This window comes from Erithacus rubecula (assembly GCF_903797595.1).
Source record: "Erithacus rubecula genome assembly, chromosome: 28".
Lineage (NCBI taxonomy): Eukaryota > Metazoa > Chordata > Aves > Passeriformes > Muscicapidae > Erithacus > Erithacus rubecula.
This window is the reverse complement of record NC_136680.1, coordinates 2,482,388-2,495,731: the sequence shown is the minus strand read 5'-3', so window position 1 is coordinate 2,495,731 and position 13,344 is coordinate 2,482,388. Positions and strand designations below refer to the sequence as shown.

The 13,344-nt window shown below is 63.0% G+C and overlaps 1 protein-coding gene across 1 annotated transcript; it reads left to right on the top strand.

The window, feature by feature from the left end:
* The first annotated feature begins 2,144 nt into the window (after positions 1 to 2,144).
* HCN2 (hyperpolarization activated cyclic nucleotide gated potassium and sodium channel 2) lies at positions 2,145 to 13,165 on the top strand. The gene is given in 15 exon segments (XM_079328351.1): positions 2,145 to 2,658; positions 7,916 to 8,339; positions 8,976 to 8,981; positions 8,983 to 9,138; positions 9,752 to 9,970; positions 10,128 to 10,274; positions 10,571 to 10,633; positions 10,635 to 10,680; positions 10,683 to 10,729; positions 10,731 to 10,811; positions 10,980 to 10,986; positions 10,989 to 11,060; positions 11,063 to 11,101; positions 11,104 to 11,142; positions 11,278 to 13,165. Coding segments are annotated over 15 exon segments (2,748 nt in total). The 5' UTR covers positions 2,145 to 2,209; the 3' UTR covers positions 12,231 to 13,165.
* Positions 13,166 to 13,344: the final 179 nt, after the last annotated feature.

Genomic DNA, 13,344 nt, shown 5'->3' with positions numbered 1-13,344 from the left:
CCTCTGGACTCTGGTCTCTTCCCTCTGGGCCGCCTGACCCGCTGGCTGCAGCCCACGATGCTTGTCTGGGTTTGGTGCCAGCTCTGGCTGCCCTCTAATTGCTGAGGAGATGCAGCTCGACGGGTGTAAAAGCCTTCATGGAGGGAGGGGAGGGGTGTTCCCTGCTCTGCAGAGCCTGGAGGAGCCTGAGCCATGCTCCTGTATGGGACAGTCTCCCCTTGCCCTGCCCCACAGTTCCTCAGGTCCTGTGGCTGTGGGGTCAAGGATCAGCCCCAGCCTTGAAGAGCCCTCACAGGCTCTGCTGTATGTGTGTCTTACACTTCTGTAAGCAGGTTATCTAGGTTTTTTTGGTTTTTTTTTCCACCCTTTATGGTTGGAGAGAGCAAAGGTGTGATACCTTTGTGCATAGAGCAGGGCCCTGGGGCCAGGACAGGATCTGGAGGGGGAGTCCCTTCTCTGCTGGCAGCCCTGGATTCATTCTGTCAGCATTCCTGGCCCTGGAGCGAGGCAGCAGAGCCCATGGGCTGAAGAGAAGCTACCCTGTGCTCCCAGCTAGACTAAGGTACCCCTGCCTGCTTCATTCTGGGCGTGGGACTGAACCATGGCCTGGCTCTGCAGCCAGATGCTTGTCCCTGTCTGGTGGGACAAAGGGGGAGCATGGCTGTGGTGGCCACCCTGTGCCCAGAGAGGTGGTGGCTGTGCCATCACAGTGAGGGCAGTGTGGCTCTGTGCTGTATAAATGGGTTATGCAAGGCTTTCACAGCCCCAGCCTTGCTCCATCCTGGTGAAAAATCAATGCACGGTTTAATTTCCTTTATGAGGATTATGGGTCCTGTCTGACCCTGCTCTGGGCTGCAGTACAAAGCAGCACTTGTGCCTTTTGTTTGGCTGGGCAGGGATGGGGGTCAGAAGCTCCAGGATTTGGGCAGGGGATGGAGCTGGCATCGTGCTGCTCTGGGCTGGGGTGCAGCTGCCCTGGTGAGCTGTGGCACAGCCCTGCCATGGCCAGGGGCTGCCACATTGAACCTTGGGCAGGGCTGGCACAACCAGGCCCCCTGGTGTGATGCCCCACCGTGTTCCAGAGATAGAGCAGGTGCTCCAAGCTCCTTGGGGACCCTGCTCTCACCCCCTGCTTCCCGGTGCCTGGGGGTGAGCCCTGAGCTGCTGCTTCACCTCTTGGCTCTGGCATCTCCAGCATCCTGCTCGGGTTAAGCTGAATCAGTGTCTGCAGGGGCTGGGGGCAGCTGAGGGGCAGCAGTGCTCTGCCCAGGAATGGTTTGGAGAAATGGGCTGCTCTTGGTGGCAGCTGTGCCAAGCCCGCGACGTGAAGTTGCAGAACAGAGAGAACAGAGGTCGCTGTGATCCACGGGGTGAATTTTGGGGTGTCTCCTGCTCTGGGGCTCAGTGCAGGGCACGGCGCTGGCTCCGCTCCGGCTGCGGTTCTGTCCCGTGGCACCAGGTGGTGCCACCGCCGCGGCCGCGCTGCCCACGCGGCTCCGTGACCGGCGGGGCAGCTCCGGGCCTGTCCGGCTGCTCAGGGGTGCTCGGGGCGCACCGTCCGGAGATCCCCGACACCTCGCAGCCCGGGGAGCCGCAGCCGGACGAGCCCGTTCCCGTGGTAGGGGCAAGAGGTGCCGGTCCCGGTGTCCCGTTCTTCCAGTGAATCAGCTCCCTTTCGAGTCCGGTATCCAACTTCGGGTGCTGGCGCTGCCCTGGGACGCCGGTCCGGAGTCTCCATCCCCGGGTACACCTCGGGGGATTCCTCCTGGCACCAGCTGGGTTCAGAGGGGGCTCAGCGCTGGAGCGATGGATCCTTGGTGGTGGTGGGAGGGCAAAGCTACCACAGCTAGAGCGGTGCTGGGGTCCATCTCTGCCCGGGGGGTACGCAGTGCTCCGCTCCCTCCGCGGCGAGTCGGATGGGCAGGCGGCAGCAGAACCCCGCGGGGAGAGCGACCAGCCCCGCACCACGCCGCACCGGGGACTGCCGGAGTCCTGGGACGTCGGGTCGGAAGATGGGATGGCCCATCCCGCTAGCCGGTCCCGGTAACCGGTTCCTCCGGCAAAAGCTGTGCCGGCGGGGGGAGCTGCGGAGCCGCCCGGCCCCCGGCCCAGCCCCACCGCCCGCCCCCGGCCCGCCCCGGCCCGCCCCCGCCGCGGCGGCGGGCGCCACTCGGCCGCCGGTGGCCTCGGCGGCGGCAGCGGCGGCAGGATGCGGGCGGGCCGCGGCGCGGCGGGCGGGGAGGCAGCGGCCGAGGAGGAGGCGGCCGATGGGGCCAAGCGCGGCGGGGCGGCGGGCGCGGGGCGGGCGCGGGGCCGCGGCGGGAAGGGGTCCCCGAACGGCGAGTGCCGTCGCGGGGATCCCCCGCGCAGCCCCGGCCCGGAGCCGCCCCGCGAGCCCAAGGTCTCCTTCTCCTGCGGCGGCGGCGGCGCATCCCCCGGCGGGGCCAAGGCGGCCGAGGAGGGGGCCAGCGAGGATGCTGCCGAGGAGGTCCGCGGGAGCCAGGCCAGCTTCATGCAGCGGCAGTTCGGGGCGATGCTCCAGCCCGGCGTCAACAAGTTCTCGCTGCGGATGTTCGGCTCGCAGAAGGCGGTGGAACGGGAGCAGGAGCGCGTCAAGTCGGCGGGGGCCTGGATCATCCATCCCTACAGCGACTTCAGGTGCGGGGGTACCCGCGGGGTTCGGCCGCATCCCGCATCCCGCGGGGCCGGGCCGAGGGCCGAGGGCACCTTGAGCCGCCGCCGGGCGAGGGAGGGGACGAGCCGGGCATCCCCCTCCCCAGCGCAGCAGCCGCCGTTCCGGAGATGCCGGGAGCCCTCGCGGTGCCTGGGCAAGGGCATCTCCTCGTCCCCTTGTCCTTCCCGGGGTCTCGGCAGGTTTGGCCCGGCTTGGACCTCCTGAGACCCCCCAGGGCCTTGGTTCTGTCCCCGGAGCTCTCTGGGGTTCGGTGTCCCCCTCCCTGGGCAGGGCTGGGACTGGGCAGGGGGCTGTGCTTTGCCGCTGCCTGGCAGAGCGTTGTGAAGGCTCCCCCCTCCCCCAAGGAGGCCTGATTCTGTCCCTGGAGTTCAGCCGGTTTGAGGGGGATTTTTCTCATTCCTGAGAGGACTCGAGTCCCCAAGATCCAGCCTGTGTGTCTGCCAGGAATGACAAACCAGGCAGAAAAGCTCTGCAGCTCCATCTCCTTCCCATCCCCTGAGCCCTGGCAAGCTCCAGAGTGGCAAATGCTTCCCGAGTCGTGTGGAAGCTACCGGGAGGGATGGCTGCACTGTCTGGGGCAGGCAGCATGGCATCTTGCAGGGATGGGGATGCTGAGACTCTGCTGGCATTGCTGGTGAGCTAGCACTGGGATGACTCTGGTCCAGAGACCTCAAAGGGGCTGGAAGAGCCTTTGACCAGAGCCTGGGGGAGCCGAGGGGCTCAGCCCCAAGTCGTTGTGCTGCTGTGCTGGTGAGAGGTTTGTGGTGGCTCAAGGGAGGGTTTGCTGGGTGCCTGAGTGGGGGATCCCCTGGGACAGATCTCAGGTTCTGTTCACTGCTCATGCTGATGGGTCCCTGTGGGCTGGGGTTCCCTGAGGCAGGTGAAGGTGGCCATGGGCTCAGGGCAGGGACCAGCACCTTCACCTCCTGCTTTCACCCTCGTGTGCTGCTCCTGGGCTGCTCTGACACCTTCCAGAGGAGCAATTGGAGGCCTTTGGCCTCCCCTCAGGCCTGATGTCCTGCACAAGCTTTTGAACCTTTCCACCATGGGAACCTGCCATGGGAACCCAGTGGAGTCCCCTCATCTCACTGCCTGGATTCTGCTGCAGATTTGGGGTGGGAAGTGGCCACTCTGCCCAGCCACTGCTGGTCCTGTGGTGGAGGGAGCTCCACTGTCCCTGCCGTGACAGAGAAGAGGTGGCAGTGCCAGGTGGATCCTGGGGCTGCTGAGCAGGAAGACTTGGCCCCTCCTCACTCCCTGTGCTCCTCCTCACCCTCAGCAGCTGTGGGATGTTGGGGGAGGCTGGGAGTGGGGTGACCAGGGGCAGAGCCTGCCTTGCTTCTCTGAGCTGGCAGAGCCATGGTGCTGGTGGCAGAGTCCACAGTGCTGCCAAGAGCAGGGATCTCCCTCCAGTGAGCCTACAGTGGGCTTGAGGCCTCAGAGGATTCCCCAGAGTGCAGCAGCATCACTCCCTGGACTGGTGCTTGCAGCAGGCAGGTGGATCTGGAGTGACCTTGGGAAGTCACCCTGACTGTCCTGCCCTGCACGGGCTTCATCCTCCTGGAACCGCTGTTGAGACTTGAAAACCATTGGGGCAGAGTGGCTGCCTGTGTTTTGATGCTGGAAGTGGCGTAGGAGAGTTCCCTGCCCAGTGGGGAGGAGCTGCAGGCAGAGCCATGGCATCCTCCAGCTCCACAACTGTGCACAGGAGCAGGATCAGCCCACGCCAGGCTGGGCAGAGGAACCCGCGCTGCCCGTGCACGCTGGGGACAGGAGTGCATCCCTCCCATGCTGTCCTGCCTTAAAATAATCAAAAAAGCATTTATCCAGTAATGATAATGGAGTGTGACCTGATCGTGTTTGCCCTGCAAAACCCATTTCCTATCTTAAGAGAAAATCATTACCCATCTGCATCTGTGACATCATTTCATAATCGGCATCATTTAGCAATCCTGGCTCCTCACGGCCATGGTGCTGCCATCGTTCACACACAATTCAGGGCAGATTTGCTCCAGGAACCAAAGTTGCTATTTACATAAATATTGAATGACAAGGAAGCAATCAGGGCGGCTGGTGAGATCCTGAGCTGCAAAATTCTGATCAAAGAGACCTTGTAAATGTATGCTGGAGCAGGGCCACCTCCTTTTGGGTGCTGGGCAATGATTGTCACCGACTTTGCCATTTCTGGTCTCTGGAGGAACAGCTAAGCCTGCACCAACTGCTTCATTGCTTCTTTTGGGGTTTCTGCACCAGCCCTGGGGCATCAGTGTGGGAAGCTGCAGGAGCTGCAGTGCTGGTTTGGAGGTGGTGGCAGTGCCCATCACCCTGTGACCACCAAGGGGCTGCCCAAGGGTTACTCCAGCCTTCCACAAGGCTGGGCTAGGACTGGGGCTGGAGCCCAGCAGGAGGTTCTCATGATGATGATTTTCTGTTGCAAGAACCATTTCTGCATGTAAATCAGGGGCAATGATGCCTCCAGAACATGTGCCTGGTGTTGCTTGGCCAGAGCTTCCTCACCCAGATTTAAATGCTTTCAGGGGCTTTCCCTCTGCCTGGATGGTGCCACCATAGAGGCTCCTGAGCAGAGTTGGGCTCTCCAGCTGCTGATGCTCCTGCTGGTGCTGGTGTTCCTGTTCCCTGTGGTGAGGGTGTTGGGGAGCTGGGCCCCTCCCTCTGCAGCATCAGTTGCTGAAAGCCACAGCTCAAGGGGAGGACAGGCTGTGACCGACTTGGGGAATGGTGAAGGTTTGGGTCCTTGAGCAGTTTGCAAAGCCTTTATCCCCCCTTCCCCAGGGACCCCTGGGGGTAAAAGGCTGTTCCAGAGGAGAGGGCACCAGTCATTCATCACAATTGGTTGTACTGGGATCTGGGGCTACAGACAGTGCATTGGCCACTGCTGCTCATCAGCTTGGGCTAACTTCTGCCATTGGCTCCACAGCCCACTTCTCATGGCAATCTCATTTTTAGAATATGAGTATTTAGTGTGAGTTTGTAAAGTGTTGATCCTGCCCCAATCCTGCTCCAATCCCACACTGATCTTTGTCTGATCCTGTGCAGCTCCTGCCCACCAGGCAGCCTGGTTTGCATCTGGGCCCCATCAGAGCCAAAGAGCTCAGAGCCCAGCAGCAGAGGGGGGTCTAAATGAGCTCTATCCAACCTGTCCCATGGGATCAGCACAGGTGGGAGTGGTTGGATCATCCCTGGCAATCCCTGGAGCTCTGAGTGCTGCCAGTGCTGTTAAGCAGGGACCACTCTGGCATATCATGGCCATGCCCCCCTCTAAGGTTTGGACCCTACTCTTAATCTTGCCCAGAACCTCAGAGCAGCACCACTGTGCCAGACGATGGAGCAGAAGGTGGCAGCTGCTTCTCGCGGGGGCTTTGGGCATCTCCTGTCATCATCACTGTCGTACAATTGGGTCAGAAGCGAGGGAGGGGTGTCGAGGATCCTGATTAATTTGTTTTCAGATATTTTTAGCAGCCTGGATTGGATCTTTTTCCTATGCACATGAACCTTGTGAGGAAGAAAGCATTGGCATCACACGCCGGTCCCCGAGGCGATCACACAGGGTCAGTTGTGTGCAGTGGGGGATCAGGAGCAGGTTTATCTTTCTCCACGGGCCGAATTCTGCCCTGGCTCAGCCAGATTGCAGAGGGATTGGAGCCAGAGGGGAGTTTTGCCCAGCTGGCGTGGTTATTTAATCTTTGTTCTTCACAGCTTTGCATGGCTAATGCCCCTGTGAGACCCACGCAGCACAGCAGGGTCAGTCTGAGCGGGAGCTGTCAGGGGGTTTAGGGACAAATCCAGCCCCACAGCAGCTCTGCTGGTTTTGGCATCCCTGGGAGGTCATGCCGTGTTGTGGGAGCCCAGGGGTCCAGCTGGGCCCGTTTGGTGCCACAGCTGGAGCTCGGTGTAGGGGCGCAGGGGAGCACAGCTCCTCTGCCGAGGGTACCCTGGGGACCGCCCTGGTGTGAAGTCATCGTTTTGCAGCAGTGACATCACTCCGGGTGCCCACGGCAATGTGCTCACATGAGGAAGGTGTCATTGGAGAAGGTCAGGAGCTGGGATGCTCAGCTCCTTCTGGTCCTGCGCTAGTCCTGCGCAGTGGGGGGGAGTGCGGGGGACACGGAGGGACCTGCCCATCGCCCCTTCCTCTGTGCGTGGCCCTGGGGGTCTCCGCCTGCGTCCCCCATCACCCCAGGGCACAGCGTGGGCCATGGCACCAACCCAGCCCATCCACCCCGCAGCTCCGGGGTGGGCTGAGCAGGATAGCGTGGGGCGAGGGTCCCGCAGTGTCCGCGCAACAGTGTCACTGAGGAGGATCGCCGCCCACTCCTGCCCCGCAGAGGTGGCCTCACGCGTCATCCTGGCTGCCGTGACAGAGCTGCCGTGACCTTGGCAGATGCTCGGAAAAGTCCAAACCGGTGGCCCGGGAGAGTGGGACAAGGAGGATGAAGGGAGAAGGATGGAGTGAGGGCCGGGAGGGGAGTCAGGCGCAAGCCCAGGCAGGGCCGGGGGCGGAGGCGGCCGCCCACCCCCCCACCGCCCTCGCGTCTGGCCGGGGCTGCGGGCGCTGCCGCCTCCAGCTGCAGCGCGTACGTGCTCCGCTGCACCGGAGCCGCGGCCGCTCCTTCCCCCGCGCCCGCGCTGCGGGCGGACGCGCAGACCCCACCCCGGCATCCCCAAACCGCCACCCAACCCGGCCAGGGAGGCGCCGGGGTGAGGTGGCCCTGGCTGTCCTTGGGGACTGTCCCCTGTCCTTGGGTCCCCACTCTGGGGGCTGCTCCCAGGGGTCCCGGGTACTGACTCCACCCGCGACCTTGAGCATTGCCGGTGGTTTGGGGGTCCCCAGCCCGCGGGAACGTGTCCCCCACCGGTGCTTGGTGCCATCATTCTCCCCTCCCACAGGACCTGCTGCCACTGGCCAAATCAGAGCAGCAGAAGCCCTCACCCCCATCCTCTGCCTCAGTCAGGGGCTCTGCTGGCTGCAGGATCACCCCGGGGACAGTTTGGAGAGCAGGGAGCAAGATGTGGTGTCTGGGGACACAAAGGGGTTCTTGTGGCATTGGAGTGATAGCAACCCAGTGGCACAGGTCCCTTAGGGCATGGAGGGACTCCCAGCCAGTTTGAGGGGGATTCTTCTCTCATGGTGGCTGGGTCCCCTAAGAATGGGGGCACTCTGGGCCGTAGGTGACATCCCCCAATCTTTTTGCTCCCCAGATTTTACTGGGACTTCACGATGCTGCTCTTCATGGTTGGCAACCTGATCATTATTCCTGTGGGCATCACCTTCTTCAAGGAGGAGACCACGGCCCCCTGGATCGTGTTCAATGTGGTCTCTGACACCTTCTTCCTGATGGACCTGGTGCTGAACTTCCGGACAGGGATTGTCATTGAGGACAACACAGAAATCATCCTGGACCCCGAGAAGATCAAGAAGAAGTACCTCAAGACCTGGTTTGTGGTGGACTTTGTCTCCTCCATCCCTGTGGACTACGTTTTCCTCATTGTGGAGAAGGGCATAGACTCGGAGGTCTATAAGACAGCCCGTGCCCTCCGCATCGTCCGGTTCACCAAGATCCTCAGCCTCCTGCGCCTCCTGCGCCTCTCCCGCCTCATCCGCTACATCCACCAGTGGGAGGAGGTGAGCACCTGCTGTGGGACCCTCTGGCAGCAGCTGGATGTTGGAGAGAGTGGGAGCTGGAGGGTCCCTGCGAGCACAGGGGTTCCCTGACAAACTGGCAGGGTGGAGAGGATTTGTGGGGCTGTGTGGTGGCTCTGACCCACCCTGGAGGGTTTGGGGTGTCCCTGAGCTGTGATACAGCACTCACTATGGGTGCCAGTAGGACTCTGTCCCCCTGCTCAGCTCAGTGCCTCCTGCCTTTCTCCCCTCTGATTCCCTGTCCCATCAGAGCTCGAGGAGCACTGCAGAGGACAGCAGGATCCCCAGTCCTTTGGGATCCCCAGCTTTGAAGGGACATGCTCAGCTTTGCTGCATGGCTCTGGCCCAAACCCTGCACTCAGTGCCCTGGGAGCTGCCCTGCTCCCTCCTCAGTGCCCAGAGTATTTGTGTCTCCCTGATCCTCGTCAAGGCTCGCTGCCATTAGCGCTTCCCGGGCAGCACCCACCGGCTATAAATAGGCAGGTGGAGCACAGCCACCTTGGGGCCAGAGCCAGGCCAGCCATGGGAGCCTTTTCCAGCTAAAGCCATGCAGGTCAGTGCCCTGAGCAGGGCTGGACAGTCCCCAGGCTCATCTCCTGCCATCCCACCCACCCACAGATCTTGCCACATGACCTACGACCTGGCCAGTGCAGTGATGAGGATCATCAACCTCATTGGGATGATGCTGCTGCTCTGCCACTGGGATGGCTGCCTCCAGTTCCTGGTGCCCATGCTGCAGGATTTCCCCCAGAACTGCTGGGTCTCCATCAATGGGATGGTGGTGAGTTCCATCTGCCCCACACCGTGCTCCTGCCTGCTCCCTGGGGCTCCCACCCTTCCCCATGTCATCCATCCTCCAGCCCCAGGAGATGCCATCCCTCGTGGGTCAGAGCCTCATGGTGCACCTGGCCCTGGATCCTGCCTCTGGTGAGGTCTCACAGGACCTGGAGCAGTGTGGATTGATCCGGGTGGGAGGAATATGCTGACATGGGGCTCTTGGCCCCATCCCCTGCCGCCTTCTCCTGCTCATTAGCCACAAAGCTGCTATTAATAATATGGCCCCTGTTTTCTAATTGCTCCCTCTCAGCCTTGCAGCCTCCTGCAAATGGCCCTTTCCTCCTGTCTGTCTCATCCTGTTTCATCAAATTTCCATCTCTGCTTTGTTCCGCCTGGCTTCCTCCTCTTCCTGTCTTACCCTTCTCCTTCCCTGCCTTCTTCACTGGGGGAGTTTGGAAAGTTTGAAAAGTTTGCTTTTCAATAAATTCCTACTGCTGGGAGAGAACTGGGACTGTGGCCAGGCATGAGCCAGGGCGCTGTGCCCTCAAGCAATGCTCACACACACACACACACACACAGAGACGTGCATGGCTGAGCTGTTGTCCCTGTCACTGCAGAACGACTCCTGGAGTGAGCTGTACTCCTTCGCCCTCTTCAAGTCCATGAGCCACATGCTGTGCATCGGTTATGGGAAGCAGGCACCCGAGAGCATGACAGACATCTGGCTGACCATGCTGAGCATGATCGTGGGGGCCACCTGCTACGCCATGTTCATTGGCCACGCCACCGCCCTCATCCAGTCTCTGGACTCCTCCCGGCGCCAGTACCAGGAGAAGGTAGGGCTGTGCTGGATGGGGATTGTACCCTCGTGGAGCTGCAGCCATGTGGGGTGAGGGTTGCTGGTCAGGAGCAGGAGTGGGGCATGGAGTGGGACCAGCCCCATGGAGTGGGGATGGAGGTGGAGGGTGGAGCTGACACCATCTCTCCCCACAGTACAAGCAGGTGGAGCAGTACATGTCCTTCCACAAGCTGCCCGCTGATTTCCGCCAGAAGATCCACGACTACTACGAGCATCGGTACCAGGGCAAGATGTTTGATGAGGACAGCATCCTGGGGGAGCTCAACGAGCCCCTGCGTGAGGTGAGGGCTGGAGAGCTGGGAGGAGGACGCTGCTGTGAGCATGGGGATTGTCCCCCCATGATGGGGATTGTCCCCCTTGCCAAGGGAAGGGATCCTCTCCTCCTTACTGTGGGTCCCACCAGCTCCTGCCATGCACATGCTTGGGGTCAAACACCTCTTGCTGCAGCTTTGCAGCTCCGTTGGGAGTGTGTCCATGCACAATCTGCATGCCAGGGTATCCGTGAGACTGTCTGGGGTGGTGAGCATCCCTGGGGAAGGCCAGGTCCCAGCTTCCTGGGCTCACCCACCTCCCATAGGAAATCGTGAACTTCAACTGCCGCAAGCTGGTGGCCTCCATGCCGCTGTTTGCCAACGCCGAGCCCCAACTTCGTCACGGCCATGCTCACCAAGCTGAAGTTTGAGGTGTTCCACCGGGTGACTACATCATCCGAGAGGGTACCATCGGCAAGAAGATGTAACTTCATCCAGCACGGGGTGGTCAGCATCCTCACCAAGGGGCAACAAGGAGATGAACTCTCCGATGGTTCCTACTTTGGGGTGAGCACTGGCAGGACTGAGCCTCTCGGGGTCAGTGAGAGGCACTGGGGCATCTGTGCTGTCCCAGGGCACCCACTGCTTGGTGGTTCTCACACCCTGCTCCTGGCCTGCCCTATTTGTCCTTGATGGTGGTGTTGTGACCTTGGCCCTGGTGTTTTTTCCCCCCAGAATCTGCTTGGCTGACCCGTGGCCGGCGCACGGCCAGTGTCCGTGCAGACACCTACTGCCGCCTCTACTCGCTCTCAGTGGACACTTCAACGAGGTGCTGGAGGAGTACCCCATGATGAGACGGCCTTTGAGACTGTGGCCATCGACCGTCTCGACCGCATCGGTAGGACACAGAGGGGGGCCTGGAGGGCAACACGGGGTGTCTTGGCAAAGGGGGAAGCTGTGGTTCCTGTGGGAGCCCAGCATAGCCCCAGTACAGGGTCTCACAGTGCTTGCTCTCCTGGCCTTCTCCCTGTAGGGAAGAAGAACTCAATCCTGCTCCACAAAGTGCAGCACGACCTCAACTCAGGTGTCTTCAACAACCAGGAGAACGAGATCATCCAGGAGATCGTCAAGTACGATCGGGAGATGGTGCAGCAGGCGGAGCTGCAGCAGCACACGGCCATGTACAGCCCCGTCCAGCCCCAGGTCACCTCTGCCATCGCCACCCTCCAGCAAGCCGTCGCCATGAGCTTCTGCCCGCAGATGGCCAGCCCGCTGGTGGGCTCCATGGCGCTGGGCTCGCCCCGCATGATGCGCCGCTTGCAGTACGCCCAGGCCGTGCCCAGCCCCTTCGCCGTGTCCCCCGTGCTGCTGCAGCAGAGCCCCCCGCCGCAGCCGCAGCCCGCCGTGCCCCACGCCAACCCCTCGCCCTCGCAGGACCCGGCGCAGCCCACGGCCCTGCCCGCCTCCACCAGCGCCTTCGCCGCGGCCGCGGCCAGCCCGCCATCCCAAAGCCCGCTGGCCAGCCGGACGTTCGCCTACGCGGGTGCCCCCGGGCCGCTGGGCTCCCAGCTGTCCCTCAGCCAGCAGCCAGCGCCCAGCTCGCCCCAGCGCCTGGCCGCCCACAAGAGCACACAGGCGCTGCACACCAGCAGCCTCAGCCAGGATTCGCGGCCCCTCTCGGCCTCGCAGCCCTCGCTGCCTCACGGGCTGGCGGCCGGCAGCACCCAGAGCCCCCCGGCCTCCGCCCGCGAGTCCAGCACCTCCATCGGAGGGGGTCCGGCCGCCGCCTCGCCGGGTCCCGGCCCTCCGGCCGGGCTGCGGAGCCAGGCACCCTCGCGGGGGGCTCCAGCCCACCCGGCGCCCACGGGCTCGGGGCTGACACCGCCGCCCGCCCTGCCGCAGGACTCGGCGGCGCCCCGCAAGGATTCGGCGTCCAGCACGCCCGACACGGACCCGGCCAAGTCCAGGCTGTCTTCCAACTTGTGACCTCCGCGCCAGGCACGGGGAGGGCCGGCGGCAGGGAGTCCCACCTCACCCCGTGTCCGCCCTGCGCCGCCGGGTGAGGGCCACGGCCGCGCCGCCGGCTGCCGCCCCCCGCCCCGGCGCCAGTCCCGCTCCCCGGCCCCTCCTGCCACCGCTGCACAGCGGGGCAGCTGCCGAGGGTGGGCCTGGGGCTGCTGTGCCCTCCCCTCACCGCGGGGTCACTGGGCTGAGCCCCCCGGGTGTGTCGTCTCCGACCAAAGTCTGACCCTGTCGCCCGCTCCCCGCGGCGATGCCCCGCTGCCCCCTTGGCCTCCCCGGCTGCCCATAGAAGCCACAGCTGCATCCTCGCCATGACCAACTCTGTGTATGATATCTATGACCTGAACACATCCCTGTGTGTGACCCGCAGGACACCTCCCCGGGGCTGTCGGCGCAGCCCCGGCGCCGCGCGTGTCCCTGCGCCCCTCTCACAGACCCCAGGCGAGGGGCCATGGTCCAGGAGTGGAGGTAAGTTGGGAAGGGTCTGAGGGATGGTCGCCTTGAGGCTTGTAAAGCACCCACAAACACACTGTCCCCCACTCCGGGGCTGGGGGTGAGCACGGCCCCACGTCCCCGTAGGCAGCGCTAGGACGGAGGCAGGCGCTGGAGCCCGAGCCCTGGGGCTGGGGCAGGCACCTGCCCGGTGTACCAGGTGCCTGTGTGTGTGCTGTGCGTGCGTGTGTGGGTGTGTGTGCAGGTGTGTGTGTGTGTGTGTGTGCACGTGTGCCTCGCTGCCTCGCACTCTGGAGCCTTCCACATTGAATGTACCGCGAGCGCGGGGCCCGCGCCAGCCCCGGCACCCTGCGGCCGAGCAGCCGCAGGGACAGGGCCCCACTCCAAGCGTCCACCTCCCCATCCAGCCCATCCTGTGCAATAAACGTCAGCAGCTGACAGAGCTACGCACGACTCCGGCTCTGCTTCTTCGCCACCGTCCCTCCCTGCCGCGCCTCCTGCTCCTCCTGCCCGGCCCCGGGAGCTGGAACATTGGGCACGGCCCCAGCTCGGGCTGCGGGATGCAGCTTTGTCCTTTGAAGAGCTGTCTGCCTTGCCAGGAAAGCCACAAGGTGAAAAGCCTCTG